The sequence below is a fragment of the Pongo pygmaeus genome, chromosome 4, assembly GCF_028885625.2.
Source record: "Pongo pygmaeus isolate AG05252 chromosome 4, NHGRI_mPonPyg2-v2.0_pri, whole genome shotgun sequence".
NCBI classification, from domain to species: Eukaryota; Metazoa; Chordata; class Mammalia; order Primates; family Hominidae; genus Pongo; species Pongo pygmaeus.
In genome coordinates, this window is record NC_072377.2 from 134,205,733 (window position 1) to 134,224,937 (window position 19,205).

Consider the following 19,205-nt stretch of genomic DNA (forward strand, 5'->3'; position numbering starts at 1 on the left):
GGAGATGAAGCTAGAAAAATATGTGAATAAGTATGAATCATTTTAAAAATGCTACTATATATAATATATCCTGAACCTATTGTATATCAGGAAATAATAATAAACCCTTTTACAAATTAAAAAATAGAAACTTACAGCTAATAAGTATTATTTCAGGAATGTGCACAGCTAATAAGGTACCTACAAATAACCTCGGGGATTCTAACTGCTCTATATTGTGCTGAAATAGTTAATTTGGTTCTCCCTAGAAGATTGCCCAAGTAATGAGAAATACAGGGAAGATTTTTATTGACAGGAATCATACAATACCAAATTTTAAGAATCACTTTTCTGTCGTAGGTTTTAGTTCTTTCCTAAAATGAATTTGGGCAGGTGTTTAGTGGTCCTTAAGGTAGCTCTCCATCTAGATATTAAAACACATATGTATTAGCTTGTGAATCAGTGAGATCAAAGAATAATATTGGAGTCCTGAGAGCCTGTAAAATGGAGTCATGTTAAGTTTAGCCCTGAGTCTGTTACTCCAGTGTCTATGATCATATCAAAGCTAGACATTGGCTAGCCTAAAGAAGCATATTTAGCTCCATGTGGGAGGATATAGCCTGGTCACAGAAATCTAGTTGCTGCTGATAAGTGTAATACCTTGGTGATTGCTTTATCCAGGTAAGAGGTCAATCACAGTCTTCTGTTACTTTGCTAATGCCCCCATATCTCTCACTGTTAAGTAGTCTACAGCCTCATTTGAATTGTTGGTGCCAAAACTTTGTGACCTTTGGTAAGTTATTAAGCCTCTGTGTGCCTGAGTTTCCCTTTCTGTAAATTTGGCCATGATATTTGTGATACCCAATACATAGGGCTATTGTAAAGATGTAAATTACAAAGAATAACTCCTGGATATTAGCAATTTTATACAAAGCCACAGTTTAGTGATATGGTAAGCAGTGAAAAGCAGTTTATAATATGACATGGACAGAGTCTGATGGACACTGAGATTCTAATAAGAACAAGTTCCAAGAGAAGAAATACAGAGCATTCAAAGCAAGAGGAAGCCTGGGCATCTTGGAGAAAACTATTGTGTTTGGTTAAAAAAAAAAAAAAAAAAAAAAAAAAAGGCATAAAGTCGCCATGTAACACTGCTAACTCTAGACATGTCAAAATATATGGTAGTGATATGGTTTGACTATGTCTCCACCCAAATCTCATCTTGAATTGTAGCTTCCATGATTCACACATCATGAGAGGGACTGGTAGGAGGTAACTGAATCATGGGGGCAGGTCTTTCCCGTGCTGTTCTCATGATAGTGAATAACTCTCATGAGATCTGATGGCTTTTATAAAGGGGCGTTCCCCTGCACAAACCCTCTCTTGCTTCCTGCGTTATAAGATGTGTCTTGCTCCTCCCTGTCTTTCACTATGATTGTGAGGCCTCCCCAGCCACATGGAACTGTGTCAATTGGACCTCTTTCCTTTGTAAATTGCCCAGTCTCAGGTATGTCTTTATTAGCAGTGTGAGAACAGACTAATACAAGTAGATAGGTATCTTTTAACTTGTTTCCAGTGACTCTTGCTTTACTTTCAGGTGGATGATGACAGAATGGACCCCCTGTTCACGAACTTGTGGAAAAGGGATGCAGAGCAGACAAGTGGCCTGTACCCAACAACTGAGCAATGGAACACTGATTAGAGCCCGAGAGAGGGACTGCATTGGGCCCAAGCCCGCCTCTGCCCAGCGCTGTGAGGGCCAGGACTGCATGACCGTGTGGGAGGCGGGAGTGTGGTCTGAGGTGCATACATGCCCCCTTTCTTTCCCCGTTCCTACTCTGACTCTTAGCTTGTACAAGATCAGGTTGGATCATGTTCAGTATCTGCATAGAAGTTGATATTTTTCTATACTATTTATTAATTTTGTTGATGATTAAAGGAATACATTCAAATAATTTTGAAATAGAAAAATACAAAGATATTTACTTTCTATTCTATAAATATTGCAACATAATCAAGGGCATATTTTATACACATTTTAAATTCTGCATTTTTACTTATATACTATGACTATACTCTGGAATTGGCACACATTAAAATACACACTTAACTCATTGCATATCCCTGAACATTTAAAATGGAAAGAAAGAAAATTAATGTTTAATTATTATATGTGAACAAGGAATGTGTTTTTACTTAATGTTTAGTATATTGTTTATATTTAATCACCTGTGCATGAAACTTAAGTTTCATCATTTTATAAGTAAGAGTAATATAGCTCAGAGAAAGTAAATAGTTTGCCCTAAGTCCTACCTAAGTGGTAGAGCTGGGATTTGAACCCAAGGTTGTTTAACTCATTGCACCTTCCCAACCCCTACAGGCTTGTAGTGTATAACATACAGTTGTGTGCCATGCCAAACCATAGTGATTTATTTTCTATTATCATGATGCATATCTTTGCATAATAATAAATGGCACTCATGACTTACACTTAGTGGTTGCTCTGAAGCACTTTAGGTGAGGGTCTGGCTGCATTTACTCATGTAAACATACTTAGATACTCATATTCACACATGTACCAACACACCTACACACATAAAAAGGAAAATCATCCATCTATGTAATTTCAAAATATTAGATAGGATGCAAAAATGATAATTAAAAAATACTGTATTGAAGTAGCTACTCTTTTGAAAATGAGGATAACCTAGCTTAGATAATACAGTTTCTAAATATCTGTCAATTAACCCAACCCCCTCCAAAAAGCATATTCACAAAAATCCTGGCTTTCTCTTTTCTTACTATTCTAGGTTATACTGTTTAATGGATTCCTTTTCATTTATAATGTATACTTTTGCAAATGAATGCTATATCATATTTTACATTGAAATGAATCAGTTCAGTCTGGAGAGAAGAATCACATGAGCATCAGAGAAACAAAATACCCCACCGCAACCCAATCAAAACATTTTTGCAAAGTCTTCAGGAGAAAATTGGTCAGAAATATTCTACTATACAGATTTTTGGCACCAGCTGAGAGAAATAATATGTCACAGTGCAATAAGCCAATTGAAAAAACGTCTATTGTTTTACTTTAAGTTAAAACTCAATTTTATGAATCAGGCACAGTTTGACTTGCAAAAAAAAAAAAAATATATATATATATATATATGTATTAAAGTGCCAAATCACATAGTCCACTTTAAAACTGAACATATTCAAATACAAACTTTAAGTTATGAGACAATTACTTATTTATGCAAGATTTAGGATACCTATTTAAAATGTCATTAGTTCCATGCTTAAGCTTTCAGGATATCTGGTATGCTCCACACACATATCCAGAACAATTCTGGTCCCAATGTCCAGGTAGTCAGTGGTGCTTGCCTTTGGACAACAGGAATACTTCATACATATTCCATGATGTGGAGGATAAATGTAAAGGAGAGAATAGATTGCACCTAGAGAAAATTAGTGGAATATACATATGTGCTTTTATATCACCCTCATCCATTATACACCTCCTATTTATTAAAGAATTTTGAACCAAATTGTATTTTAATTTCAAAAATTATTTAGAATTATAATTTCTAGGAATATATAATTGTATAAAGAAATTCTAAATTTTGGCTAGGCATGGTGGCTCACACCTATAATCCCAACACTTTGGGGGGCCGAGGTGGGTGGACCACTTGAGGCCAGGAGTTTGAGACCAGCCCAGCCAACATGGCAAAAACTTATCTCTACTGAAAATATAGAAATTAGCTGGGCATGGTGGTATATGCTTATAATCCCAACTACTTGGTTGGCTTAGGTGAGAGGATCACTTGAGCCCAGGAAATGGAGGTTACAGTGAGCCAAGATCGCGCTACTGCACTCCAACCTGGGCGACAGAATGAGACTCCATCTCAAAGAAAAAAAAAATCTGAATTTCATTTTTGCTAAGATTTTCTCTATTTCATCTTTGAAACATGTTTTTTGAGAAATGACATGCTGGGGAAATTGTTATTTTTCACAAACATGTCTTCCATCTAAATAAAATAGTACATCTTAGAAAAAGTGAAATAATTTTTTTATATAATTATATTTAATATGATATCAAATTTTAGTAATTTTAATTTTGATCATAGTATATTATTTATCTTTCTTAAATAATCCCTGTTATATTACTCTCTGTAATAATGGTTCAGTATTTCTGAAACCACTTATTTCCGGCATTGTGCCTTAAGCTCCTTCTGGCATCAGATACTGGTGCTTAGCCTGTTGTTACCTTTAAACTTATTATTTATAATTTTGTCTGGCTTTTATATGGGGATGGGCTCATGACAGATTATTGGAAACAATTACTTAATTGAGTCTATCATCTATATCTCCAATTCACCAACTTTATCTAAAACCTTTGATGTTATCTTCCAGTGTTCAGTCAAGTGTGGCAAAGGCGTGCGTCATCGGACCATTAGATGTACCAACCCAAGAAAGAAGTGTGTCCTCTCTACCAGACCCAGGGAGGCTGAAGACTGTGAGGATTATTCAAAATGCTATGTGTGGCGAATGGGTGACTGGTCTAAGGTGAGAACCATTCTGTATATTCTCAGTAATAGGTTTCAATAATGTCAGCATTGCCCTGGGTACTATAACCACATAGCATGGAGTTTAGGAGGGAAGGAGAGTAGAATTAAACATCATGGGATATGGAGCACTATATACCACATCCAAGTGCAGATTCTGGCTGGCTCTCCATGATCATGATCTCTATAAAACTGTGTTAAAAATTAAGATAAAATGTACAAAGCACTTAGCACCATACTTGACACAAAGGAAACTGTCAAAAAATAATAGCTATCATTATTGCTTTTTTGTAAATTATTCACATAGTTCTTTCTCAGAATATTTTTGCATAAAACTTATCTAAATAGAATACTGTCAGATAAGTCAATTCAAAATATAATTAAGTAAGGTAGCAGAAGAACCAAATAAAGGCAACTCGGCTCTTACTAGATAAAAGACAGTCATCTTCCCCCAAATTTTGGGAGTTGTGTATGGTAGAAATGGAAAGGAACAAAATGTTGACATCCTTTGGTCAAATCAAGTGAACACAATTTATATGGAAAATGAACAGTAAGTTTAATTCACGGTAACAGTAATGCCTATTTAAAGTTTATATGAGTAAAGTAGAGCCTCATATAGGGCTGTAGAAAATACCTGACCTGTTCATTCTATGAAATACTAATAAAACCCATGTTTTAAGATAAAATTCTGATCATTTTGGGGTGAAAATAGATCTCACGTATTATTTTTCAGAAATATAAATATGAATCAGTGATCCCACTTTCAGCTGTGATATTATATACTATCATGAAATCATAAAATTATAGGGCTTAGTTCCATGCTCAGATGAGACATAATAAATCCTCTCTCTTTCCCCTTTTGTTGTATAAAAGAGAAAAGAAAGTGATGGCTGCTGGGGTATGGAGAGGAGTATAATAGTTTTTCATAAATAACCCTAAAGGGCTTTCTGGGAGAAATATTTTCAATATAGAAAATACTGTGGTTATCCCACTTTCCCAGTGTTGCCCCAAAGCAATCCATGGCATTTGAAATATAAGCTATTTTCTCATGATTATGTATGCCTTTTGTCTCTAAGAAAAGTTTGCATATTAATATTGCATCTGAGTTATCAATAAACTAGACTCTCTTTCTACTACTTACAACACTCAAAATTCACATTTGAACTCTTTAAAGGATGCATTTGTAAACAACATAAATCGATCCCTAACTATAGCAGTGAGAAATATTCAGCTCAATCCATGGGAATTTTGACTGGTCAATCACATAAGGAAACTTCACACTTCAGAGTAAAAAACTTTGAGGCAGCACAGAATTCTAAACTAACTACAACTAATTTATTTCATGTTCAGGATTTGTTTCCTTAATTCTAAGGGAGACAAATAGAGCAGGATAATAGGGAAAGACAGTGGCTTGGAAGTCAAGAGATACAGAGGACAATTCTCACTCCCTCTTTGCATAGATGGGTAAAGTGGTTAAGCCACTGAATTAATGCCTTTGTGTCTTTGTTTCCATATGAGTCAAATAATGAAAATGGAACAGTGTTTTCAAGCTATATGTATAACAATTTTTCCTTTTTTAATTTTATTTCAATAGTTTGTGGGGAGCAGGTGGTTTTTGGTTACAGGGATAAGTTCTTTAGTGTATATGTATAGTAACTTTTCATTCATCACTGAAGATACAGGATAGGATAAGGAAGAAAAAGTACTAGCAGCAAGAGGGCAGGGAAAATCACCTGTTGCTCCCTTTCCATTGTAGGAACTCATTTGTTTCTTTTGGCTAGTGAAATTCTAGATATTTTCTTAGAATGAAACAATTCTGCTCTGAAAATATTTACAAACCGCCTGAAAAACTGAGCTATATTTTTCCAACTTTGGTGATAAATAGAAAAATTTAAACATAGGCCAGGCGTAGTGGCTCACGCCTGTAATCCCAGCACTTTGGGAGGCCGAGGCGGGTGGATCACTGGGGGTCAGGAGTTTGAGACCAGTCTGGCCAACATGGAGAAACCCCGTCTCTACTAAAAATACAAAATTAGCTGGGCATGGTAGTGTATGCCTGTAATCCTAGCTACTAGGGAGGCTAAGGCAGGAGAATTGCTTGAACCCAGGAGGCGGAGGTTGCAGTGAGCCAAGATAATGCCATTGCACTCTAGCCTGGGTAACAAGAGTGAAACAAAAAAACAAAAAAACAAAACAAAAAAAAAACTTAAATGTTAGTTGTTGTTAACCTCCAATTAACTATAAAATCCAGATGTAATTGCAAAAAAAACCAAAAGATTCAAGTTTTATTGTAATGTGTGACACAGAATTACAAGTTCATACAATGCTGCCTGTGGGAATATGGCTAGCAAATCCTATTTGCTTGACAAATACTATTACTTTTGGTTAATGAAACGTGCCTACTGTGTGGCCTCTGGTTAAATCTTAGGTAAAACCAAAGTTCACTAGGGAGATCATAGGGAACACTGATTGTGGTTTTTTAATGCTAAATTAAAAAATTTTTTTTCATTTTTATAAATATATGTATATAATTCTTAAATATAATTGGATTGAATTACTTTTAATTGGTTTTGTGGTGTTACTGTATGACTACCCAACTAGAACATAGCCTTTGTGAGTGAGGAAAGAAACGAATAGTTTCAACAAATACAGTTGACCCTTTAACAAAACAGATTTGAACTACACGGATATACATACATATGGATTTTTTCAACCAAAGGCAGATCAAGAATACAATATTTCCTGGTTGTGACATCCGCTTTAAGGAGGGCTGACTTTTTGCATATGTGGGTTCTGCAGGACCCACTCAAGCTTGCGTGGATTTTGATTATACTCGGGCTGTCCTAAAACCAATGCCCACATATACCCAAGGAAGATTGTATTCATCTTTATTCCTGGCCTTTTAACCTTTGCTTGTTGGCCTGTTTGTTTCTTTGTTTGGTTATTTAGAAGATCCAGCAAACAGTGCTGTTGTTTGTCCACTTTCGGACTTTATATGAATATAAGTGCTTTTTTCCTTAAAGCCATTTTTTTTTCCTTTTTCATTATAATGATCTCAGCATCACAGACTCAAACAGCGTGCACAAATTAAAACCAGCGGCTCCATGTGAATTTTATTGATTTCACCCTTCATTTTATACTTCTATGACATTACTTTCATGTTAAAATGAAGACCATCCCAAAATAATTACAGAGAAAAGGAATAATGAATGCCATGATTAAGTTTCAGTGATTAAAGTATTCAGGGACAGAGAAAACACACAAATCTCTTATTCTTATCAGCTGTGTCCTTGAAACAGGAATAGCAACAAGATGTGTGTGATTGTGGGTGGATTTTTGTGCTCCTCTGAGGTCAGTTAATCTGTCAGTTTCACTCAAAGTCTGCCCTATTTTTAAACTGTCAATACTAAAGTGGACTTCAGCCTTGGATTTGCTTTAATCAGGAATATTAAATGGACAATTTTTTTAATAAAGTCTAGCACTGAAAACCTGCTCCTCCCTTAATAATATAGATGAGTCCCTGGGAGAATCAAAAGAAAATACATCCTCAGCTTCTCCCACTGCCTAAGAATCATTGACTGCTATTGGGCAAAGGTAGTATCGGCTAAATGGAGGATGACTGAAAAGATGGCTTACGCCTCAAACTATGTTGACTGCATTTGTATCAGCCTACATGATTTATATCATATATATTTTGGGTGGTTTTGTGTAAATAGTGGAAAAATTGCTCTGGGCTTCTGAGGGGAAAAAATAGATTAAGGTATATGCAAAGAGTGAAACTTATAAAATTGTTGCCTTTGATTTCTAAGAAAAAGTAATTCAGCCTTTGTTGAACAATATTCATGTTTATTTCATCAGGATTACAATGATGGCAAAAATAGGACACATACAATGTGGCTGCTTTGCCCTGGCTTGCATTAACTTACACAATTATATGCCACCTTCTGACTATATCTCTCTCTGCTATAGACATGTTCTTCGGATCTTTCTTGGGAAAAAATAACATTATACACGTTTTCCTGCCAACTTAAATCTTCATTCACTCATTTAAGCTCTTCTTAGTATGGAACACTGACTTGAAAAATAACGTTGTCTCTAATGTTTAATGAAATGACATTTTTTTTTTGGTCTGAATTTGACCTTCCTTCCTTTATTTAAACTTCTGCAACTCCTGATTTTCATTACTGGAGACCAGCAGAGAAGCAAAAAAAAGAGTATTATTTTATCTACCTGTTATACAGGATCTGATTATTTATGAAGCTTTTATAGAGTTAATCCTTTCATGCAGTATTAACAAGTGATTTAAACTTATTCAACAGAATTCTGCTGAGAAACAAGACACCTTAAAATTGCACATAATTGTTCCTGGTTTATTCTTATATTTATATCCTGCAATTCAAACTTACTCCTTTAAAATTCTAGGAAATGATTCGTTTTGGACACATATAAAGTTATGACATTATTAACAGATATTTGGACAGGGGATTTATGAGCCTTTTTGAAATGACATAATCTAAAATAATGCTGGAAGCACAGTAAATCATTTTGGATGATTTAGTTATACAGCCCAGCCAGTTGGGTATATATTTGTTTAGAAGTGATAGATACAAAGCCTGCAGTATAATGAGTAATTTTTAACTTATCCTCCAAAAGGAAATCACAATTATATTCAGCATGTTGTATTGAATAGGAGAGGAATTGGACAAATGAGGAATCTAAAAACTAAAGTGATTTTTTCCTAATGAATAAGCAAAATATACTCATCTAAATACCTGCTTTCTAGCAATAAAAATTAGATTTATGTTAATGGGAATTCTACTTACTCTGAGCTCATACTCATAGTGAAGATTTTCTAGTTTCCTTAGTTACAAATCTCAAAATGGTGTTCTACAATAAATTGTTTTCTCATTTTCTATGGGAACAATGCTTTGGCTGAAAAAAATATATATTGACTACTTAGTACTTTATTTTTATAATTAAAGACCTGTATATATCTGGATTATTTCTGGTAAAAATAATTTCTTACCATACATATTACTGATGTTATTGAAATCTACTTCATATGTTATATTGTCATAGGAATCTGTAATAACTATAAGCAAATAAGTATTCCTAAGTTGTTAGCACTCTAATTGTTTAAAAAAGTTCAAAAAAAGTACAAATTAATTAGTTATGCCAGCTCTTTAAGTGTGCTTTGCATAATCAAGCATTATAAACTTAAAGTGTTCTCCTGTTGCATAATTATTAAATTAGAACAACTCATAACAAACAAGTGTAAGATCAAAGAAACAACAATTAATTTTAACAAAAACATTCTTTACATACATACTTAAAACAAGTCTAGAAAGACGATACAAGATTACCTTGTCATTTTGAGCCTTACCTACATTCAGATTGGCCAGCAGTCAATACAAGTGACTTGATTTGTGCCATTTCACATATCTCTCAAGAAAACATTTTCCCTTACTTTTTGTTATATTGGATTCTTAAGGTGTGTAAATTTGAAGCTCTCAGTAAATTCGTAGGCTGTAGGCTCATAGGATCTTTGACCTGACCATCTGCCCTCTATTTTTTTTTTAATTTAAGTTCCGGGATACATGTGCAGGACCTGCAGGTTTGTTACATAGATAAATGTGTGCCATGCTGGTTTGCCACACTATCAACCCATCACCTAGGTATTAAGCCCTGCATGTATTAGCTATTTATCCTGATGCTCTTCCTCCCCTTGCCTCACCAACAGGCCCCAGTGTGTGTTGTTCCCCTCCCTGTGTCCATGTGTTCTCATTGTTCAGCTCCCACTTATAAGTGAGAACATGTAGTGTTTGCTTTTCTGTTCCTGTGTCAGTTTGCTGAGGATGATGGCTTCCAGGTCCATCCATGTCCCTGCAAAAGACATGATCTCATTCCTTTTTATGGCTGCATAGTATTCCATGGTGTATATATACCACATTTTCTTGATCCAGTCTATCATTGATGGGCATTTGGGTTGATTCCATTTCTTTGCTATTGTGAATAGTGCTGAAATGAGCAGATGAGTGCATGTATCTTTCACAAAAGAAGACATTCATGCAGCCAACAAACATGAAAAAAAGCTTAACATCACTGATCATTAGAGAAATGCAAATCAAAACCCCAGTGTGATACCATCTCACACCAGTCAGGATGGTGATATTAAAACATTCAAGAAAACAACAGATGCTGGCAAGGCTGTGGAGAAATAGGAACGCCTTTACACTAACTTCTATTTTTCTATACAGAAGCTTGTCACTTCTTAAAACTAACATTGATAGTAGTATGTCAGACTTATCACAGTTGGTAGCATTTTTTTAATAATCATCAAGGACATTTCCTTCCACTGAAGGAAAACTCAGTGAGTCTTTGAAAGAAATTTGAAACCTTGATACAATCAAGAATATACTGAAGTAACTGACTAGATAACACTGTTTTGATCATGCACACCTGATGTCTAATGTTTTTTGCTTTTGTTGTTTTTTTCTTTGCATTGCCAAAAGGTACAAAAATCACCAGAACCAAAAATTTTAAAGGGGGATTTCTTGCTGTCCCAGGGCTAGGCTAGACCTTAGGACTATGGATTCCAACATGCCTGTACTGACCAATGATGGCAAATACCCTACCCCAATTAAAATCAACTGCAGGGAGTCCAGAATCCTAGTGAGAATTTGTATAGCTTCATAGTTTTAACATAACTAAATGAAGCAGGCTATTAGAGGGAAACTCAATCCCTTGTTGAAGAAAGGATACTTATTTAAATTTAAGGGAATAATTAGCAGCAAAAGCAAATAACCTAATTAAATACTCTAGTAGAATGTAAAAATAGAAAATGTTAAGTATCCACTGAAACTAGAGAATAAAATAAACACAATTAAGAAAATAATATCTTGTCAAGTAGACACATTAGTAAAGTTGGTATATACCAAAGGCCTGAATGTCATCATTTTTATAAGATCAAATACAGATTAATTTGAGAATTCTTGGCTGGGCACGGTGGCTCACGCCTGTAATCCCAGCACTTTGGGAGGCTGAGGTGGGTGGATCACAAGGTCAGGAGTTCAAGACCAGCCTAGCCAACTTGATGAAACTCCATATCTACCAAAAATACAAAAAAATTTAACTGGGCGTGGCAGCAGGCGCCTGTAATCCCAGCTACTGGGGAGGCTGAGGCAGAAAATTGCTTCAACCTGGGAGGCAGAGGTTGCAGTGAGTGGAGATCACACCACTGCACTCCAGCCCGGGTGACAATGAGACTCTGTCTCAAAAAAAAAAAAATTCTTTAGGCTAGCATTTCCAAAATTTTGTTCCGTGGAAAGCTCATTCCTTGGGGATGTGGTCTCCATGTATGAAAAATGCTGGTGTTAAATAAAGAAAATCAAATATCTTTGCTATAGGACTTTTCAGGTCTTTTAATATTCTACTGTATTTGGTAAATCGCAAAGAGGAAACTAAAGTATTTCTCCTTTGTTTTTGCTTTATACCAAAGATCGCTTTTGCAGAGGACATAGCTAGTTTGTTATTTAACATAATACACTTTGGGTGACTTCACATTAGATTATTCAACTTTCAAAGAATAGTTATGTAAATTTTTTTTGAGCTAGAGAAAATGTGTAGATTGAAACTAAACTGAAATTATCTATAACGTAGGGAATTATTCCTGAAATAGGTTAGCATTTCATTCAAAATTGTTTTCTAATTATGTCTGCAAATATACTGATGTTTGGAGAAGGTAATTGCTTACAATTTTTGTAATTACAAATAATCATGTAAGACAGGAAAATGTGAACAGCTATCCCCTAAAATAGAACACTATCACACCGAAAACTCTCATTGTCAGATCAGTCCATCATCTAAAGAAATCAAAGATTGTGGGCTTAATTTTAAAGCATTTGGACATTGAAAAAAACCTATCCTAAGATATCCTAAAAAAGAAATATTTTACATTTTATTTTCTTTGAAAACTGTTCACAACAAATAGATTAGTCCGTAGTAAGTAGGATCCCTTTCCTCAAGAAAGACTTTCTATTTTGTTGTTTAGATATATCCACTGAATACTTACAAAACTTGCTACTCACTATCATATGTGGAGAAACCATGCAAAATTTCCTGAACTATGACTATCAAATTGTTTTGTCTCTGTCTCTTTGCACTAACAGAGAATGGAATTTTTTTTTGCATTGCTGTTATTTTTATTTTGAAAATCTCCTGAGAGTCTTATTTATTGCCACTAGATATACAAAATTTAAAAATGAATTTCTAAAATGTTTGAATTGCTGAAAACAGTCAAGTACATTGGCTGATATGATCGATCAGAGCAGAAATATATTAACTTAAGAACAATGAGGCACATATGCTGTTATATATTCTACCTAAAGAAAATGTATACTTCAGAGAGACTGAGATAGTATCTCTCTCTCTCTTTCTCTCTCCCCTACGTGTGTGTATGTGCAACACATACATAAGTATAAATGCAAATATAAGAACATGTGTTTAATGCCATTTATTTTGGAAAATGCAAGAGAAATATTGTAAAAATAAAATCCAGAGGGTTTAATAATATTTTCTTCTTTATAGCTTCTAGCACGATTACTAGGCTATTAAAATAATATGTTCAATCACTATTCTTATGCAGCATAATAGGGAATCTATAATTTCATCTCCTAAACCATATCTCAAATTAATTCAGAAAGTAAATGTGATGGAGTTACTTTTGATATTCCCTATAGAAGGATGGAGCATACATGCTAAATCTCATTTTTGTGATGTTGAACCTCAAAAGGATTCTATGTTAGAGGGGGTGAGGAGGTATGTTCACGTGAAAAAATATGAGAATTTGATACGAATTTTATAAAATTATAAGCAGTAGTCTTAACATTGAGTGTACTTTACTGAGATATGGTGAAATATGTGTTCATCAACTACTAGAGACTATCCGGAGATAGACATAACCAGATAACCAGGATAACTAGAGAAATACAAGTTTAAGATACAAGAAAAATATACAAATGATCAGCCAATTAGAAAGATACCACATGAGGTCTTTGGATTTCAAATGTAACAAACAGGCTGGGCACAGTGGTTCATACTTATAATCACAACACTTTGGGTGGCAAAGACAGGAAGATCAATTGAGGCCAGGAGTTCAAGACCAGCCTGGCCAACATGGCAAAACCCTGACTCTGCTAAAAATACAAAAATTAGCCAGCGATGGTGGTACATACCTGTAATCCCACCTACTTGGGTGGCTGAGGCACGAGAATTGCTTGATCCCAGGAAGTGGAAGCTGCATTGAGCCAAGATCGTGCCACTGCACTCCAGCCTGGGAATAGAGCAAGACTCTGTCTAAAAAAAAAAAAAAATTAACAAAATTTCTTTATCAAACAGAGCCATGGGCCCTGAGCTGGGGGTTCTGGCTTTGAGATTTTGCTTCAGGATGACTGGATGGCACTCCAGCATCCACACAACCAGGGTTTCAGACTGGTGTTGATCTTGTTTGCAGAGGAACAGTTCCTTAGTCCCCCTAGCCTCAAACTCCACATTTGTAAAATGTACCAAAGTAACAACAGGTTTCTTGGAATGTCAAAATGCTCTCACTATGCAAGTAAAAGTAATAATCCAGTGTCAATGATGTGCATAGTCCAAGGAAATGTATTTTGAAGTCCTTAAAATGAAGAGTCAATGAAACACAAATAGCAGAATGGATTAGAAAAATATACATCTATAGGTCTGTGCTATAGGACAAAATATGCATAAGTATATAGAGCATAATAAATAAATCTAACAAATATGGTTACAAGTAAACATGCACACACAGAAGTAATATGGGAGAAGCGGAATGAGGGATATCAGGAGGTAACCAGAAAGCTCCATTTAAAGGGTGTAGACGCTACATAACTGAGTCCAATTGCATTCACACATCTCTTTCTGCACAGCACTTCTAATATTGGATGTTATCACTTTTTTACACCAACCTGATAGGTGGAAAAAAATTACATCTCATTTTGAAATGCATACACTCTTTGACTCAGCAAAAATTTTCCTTATGAACATTTAAAAAAATGTTTAACAAAAGATTTTCCTTATGAACACTTTTGCATAATTTGCTAACCATATTTATGAAGTTGCTCATTGCTGTAGCTTTAAGTAAACAAAAATTTGTAAACAACCTGTGTGTCCATTAACTAGTTATAGAACTCATGATGCTATTTTAAACAGTGGAATATTGTAGCTTTTAAAAAAAATTTATAGATAAATACATGCTGATAAGAAAATTTATCCAAGACCTACTATTAAGTAAATGTCATGCAGGAGAGTTATACAGTGTCAACAAAGGTTATTGTAGGTTTGTTAATCATATACATATTAAAATGTTTCTACACAGATGTACAAAGAACATTTTATTTGAATTACACTGAGATAAATGAATTTTTTTTACTTATAATTTTACCGTATCTATAGAATTACTTTTAATTTTATAAAGCTCGTTAACAGTTTCTATCTGGAATTTTTAAAAATTCTTACTTTTTTAATCCTTACATTTTTTCAGGCTATACTATTGAGAATGATTGATATTATGGATACAGGGAGATGTGAAAATACTATAGAGTTTCAGGAGAGAGTTGAGGACTTGGGACTAGAAGAGGTAAGATAGCTCAGTATATCTGGTTTGAATTCTGTATCTTCTAAGTTAATGAGTCCAAATGAAATAATTCATGGAAAATTCTGAGAATAGTGTCACATACACAGTAACTATGTAAGTGCTGGCTATATTCAAATTGTAATATCAGTGGGGCTAGGGAGAAATGGTTGAGTTTGAGAATTTTTTGTGAGGTTAAAATGAAAAGAACTTGGGTTGATTATCTGTAGTGGGAGGTAAGAAAGCAGAAGGTGTTAAGGAGAACTCCCAGGTTAGTTTTCTGGCCTGAGCAACTTGTATGGATTGTGGTTTGTGATATGAGACAGAAACCCCTGGAGAAAGATTAAGTTTGAAAGGGAAGATTGTGAATTCTATTTTGGACTATGTTTCAATGTGCTCATCAAATAGTTAAATACTGGTGAGTAGTAGGCAGACTAGGGGAGAGGTATGGGATGGAAATAGAAATTTCTGAGTTATCAGCACCTAAACGGTGTTTAAAATTTCAAAGTATATGTGTACCTGGGGAGAGAGTGTAGCATGAGAAGAAAAAAATGCAATTCTGAGAAACTCCCCCTGTAAAGGTGTGTGAGAGAAGCAGCAGCTGCAGCAGATGGAACTGAGAAAGGGTTTTTCAGAGGAGCAAGAGAGAAATCATGAGAAACAGAAAAAAAAGTATTTTAAAAAATATTCCATGTGATGGGGACTGAATCAGAGGGAGTTGAGAGTACCCTATCTTTAGTTTCAACTCAAACTTCAGCTGCCTTAGGAAAGTGCCTTTGGCATTCCAATAACTCCTCACTTTTATTTATTTGTATTTGTATTTGTATTTATTTATTTTTTTGATACAGAGTCTCGCTCTGTTGCCCAGGCTGGGGTGCAGTGGTGCAATCTCAGCTCACTGCAAGCGTCTGCCTCCTGGGTTCAAACAATCCTTCCTCTCAGCCTCCTGTGTAGCTGGGACTGCAGGCATGCACCACCACACCCAGCTGATTTTTGTATTTTTAGTAGAGATGGGGTTTTGCCATGTTTCTCAGGCTGATCTCAAACTCCTGGGCTCAAGCCATCTGCCTGCCTTGGCTTCCCAAAGTGCTGAGATGAGTCATTAGCCACCGAGCCCGGCCCTCATCTTTAAAAGATACATATTTAACCCAAAATTCCTGATCTTATTTTCTCAAGACTACAGCCCACTTCCAGTTTCCTTTTTTTTTTTCCAAAACATTTCAAAATCATCTCCCTACCTACCCAGGCTAGAAGCTATCCTTGGCACTTCTTCCTCTATACACAAGTAGGGTTTTGCCTCAGTTGCTCTTAATTCCCAATATAATACCACAATCCCTTCCTATATTTCACCAGAATTAGAGTAACAGTTACCTTACCTGCATACTCCTTCTCCCACAGCTCCGTCTATTCACGAGATGGTTGCATCATTCTTTCCTATACTCTTAAGTACTTCCAGAGATCCACCATTGATTGCATCAACTACCAGATACTGTGGCTCAAAGCTTTCTGTATTGTAACCTAACCTACCTCTCCAGAATTTTCTCATCATTTTCATTAACTCAAGTGTTTCCACTAAGCTCACACCTGAGCAGTTTTTACTTCTACAATCTCTGTGTCTTTGTTTATACAGTTCTCTTTGCCTACAATTTGTTTCTTCCAACAATCCAAGTCCTCAAAGACCAGCTGGAGTACCTAGTTTCTCAAAGGGCTTCATCAATAAATGACAGCCTCAGAACTCCTTGGTACTTATTGATTACATTAGTTTTTCACAATTATTGTCTTACATTATTGCCATTTCAGTAAGAAAATCTTAACTCCTTTACCCTTCTCAAAAATATCTCAGCAACCAGACCATTGTACTATATGTGTAAGCAAAAAAAATTTAAAAAGTATTATACATTTAAGCATTGTATTTTTTAAAATTTTAAATTATTTTAAAGTTTTTGGGGGGTACACAGTAAGTGTATATATTTATGGGTTGATTTTTCTGACTCTAATTTGATAATAACTAAGATTTCATATATTTTACAACAAAAGATTTATTCACTGATATTTTCCATGAAAGTTAAACTAATCAACATAATTTTAGTAGTCATACACCTCTCTTCACCTTTTCCTATATCATAACTCAAACTATTTGAAAATATGTTTTTAAGTAAATTCACCCTTACTTTATTTAATATCAGAATACTTGAGACCAAAAACAGTTTTTAAAGTTGAGTTTCAAGGAAACAGGCAGACTTCTTTTGTGTCGTCTTGAATCCATTTGGCTGGAATACCCACCGTCAGGTTAGGTAGCTATTATCTACCTTAGAAAAGAAGTAGTGGATAGAAGCAAAGCTCACTGAAGAATTTTCTCCTTAATTGGCAAATACGTGTTTATTCTAAGTTGGAATAGGTTAAATATAGCTATATAATGCTATCTGTGCTATTTTAAATCAAGACTTTACTTATTTAAACAAAACAGAACAAAAAACACACAGTTCTCTCTCACACGGCCACAGAGGGATCTGATCCACTTTTGACATACAATTGTTGGACTAGACATGGAAAGTATTTTATTTGAAAAGGAAATTTAATGATTGTCATTCCAAAAAGTTCTCTCTGTTGGGAAGATGTTTCACTGGAATGACAGTAATAAAATAGAAATGTCTTGATATACTTTTTTCACTTTAGCAAACTCATTTCTGATCTGAGTTCTCAGAATTACAAGTGTGCCCAAGACTTTGTGTCTATTAATTACTTCTTAATGCAAACATCATTTTTTTTTCCATTGTTGTGGTGATCAGTGTACACTTTGATTTAAAACACATTTTGGTTATTTTGACAGTCCTTTCACAACATATTCAGTTCTCTCTAAATCATTCATAAGCAATCTGTTTGATTTTGTCACACACATTTCCTTGATTTGCTATAAATATATGTAAACATTTTCATTAAAGAGGCAAGAAGAGTTTTAATGTTAGATCCAAAAAAAATAATGAATTAATTAAACATATACACACACATACACAAAAAAACACCCTCAAATGCCTGACCTCTAGGAATGGATTCAATTCCAAATATCCATGTGTTAAATAAGGCAGACAAATTGCTTTAAAAAGACACTGAAACACAGACCAAAATGAATAGCAAATCTTTAAAAACAAACCTAACTTTTATTCTTTACTATGCTTGTTTCACACTCACTTTATTAAAAAGTTGAAAGATAGAACTGCCAAACATATACATAAATGAATAGGAATGCAGCGCTAATAATTTCCAGTAGAAGTCATCCTTTGGTTTCCTTATGAGGTCCTCTCTCCACTGTGAATGCTACTTCTTGTTAATCCACTTTGGAATAATCCATTATTCCCAAAAACAAATTACCCAAGTCTATGCTGTTAACCTTGTTACAGATTGGCACTTATCATTACAGATTATATCAGGTTCTATAAGATTGTCTATTATATTGGTTGAGGAAAAAACATTTGTGCTCTGCCAGTGACAATTTTCCCTTAATTTAGGAATTCCTGTTTCTTACAGAGGCCAGCTGGAAATGAGTAAAGCATTACAGAGCCTTCCTTAGCTGTTGGCCTGGAGAATACACATTCTCTCCAAAATATATATCTTTGGCATAGTCTAGAAGTAAGGAATCTTGGGTAATCTCTGTGCTGGCCAAGTGTGAGAATTATGATTTTTAACCCCTAAATGCACTGAAGTTTTTTTTTTCTTTAAGAATTAAAAAACAGACTGCTGTTAGTTGAGTTTTTTAATCTAACAAAAATTTAAATAAACACCTTAGAGTGATATTTTTACTGTTGTGTTTTCTGCCTCCTCTTTGGTAAAGTATTTAACATGACATTTATAGGATTTACAGCTTGAAGAGTTTTACAGTTTCTTTAGGATGTGTTTAACATGCACAGATTAATAGTTCCATGAACTCACTGACAAACTAGTAGATTATATAACCTAAATCTACGCATTTATTTATACCGTAATCTCCCATATGGTCCCCAAATCTAAGTAAT

The 19,205-nt window shown here is 34.8% G+C and overlaps 1 protein-coding gene across 4 annotated transcripts in view; it reads left to right on the forward strand.

Moving 5' to 3' along the window:
- Positions 1-19,205, forward strand: part of ADAMTS19 (ADAM metallopeptidase with thrombospondin type 1 motif 19) — a 283,956-nt gene that overhangs the window by 245,522 nt on the left and 19,229 nt on the right. For all 4 annotated transcript variants that reach the window (XM_054488423.1, XM_063665471.1, XM_063665472.1 and 1 more), the window contains 2 exons: positions 1,577-1,781; positions 4,396-4,548. In XM_054488423.1, the coding sequence (XP_054344398.1) occupies positions 1,577-1,781; positions 4,396-4,548 (358 nt within the window). The remainder of the gene's footprint in view (positions 1-1,576; positions 1,782-4,395; positions 4,549-19,205) is intronic.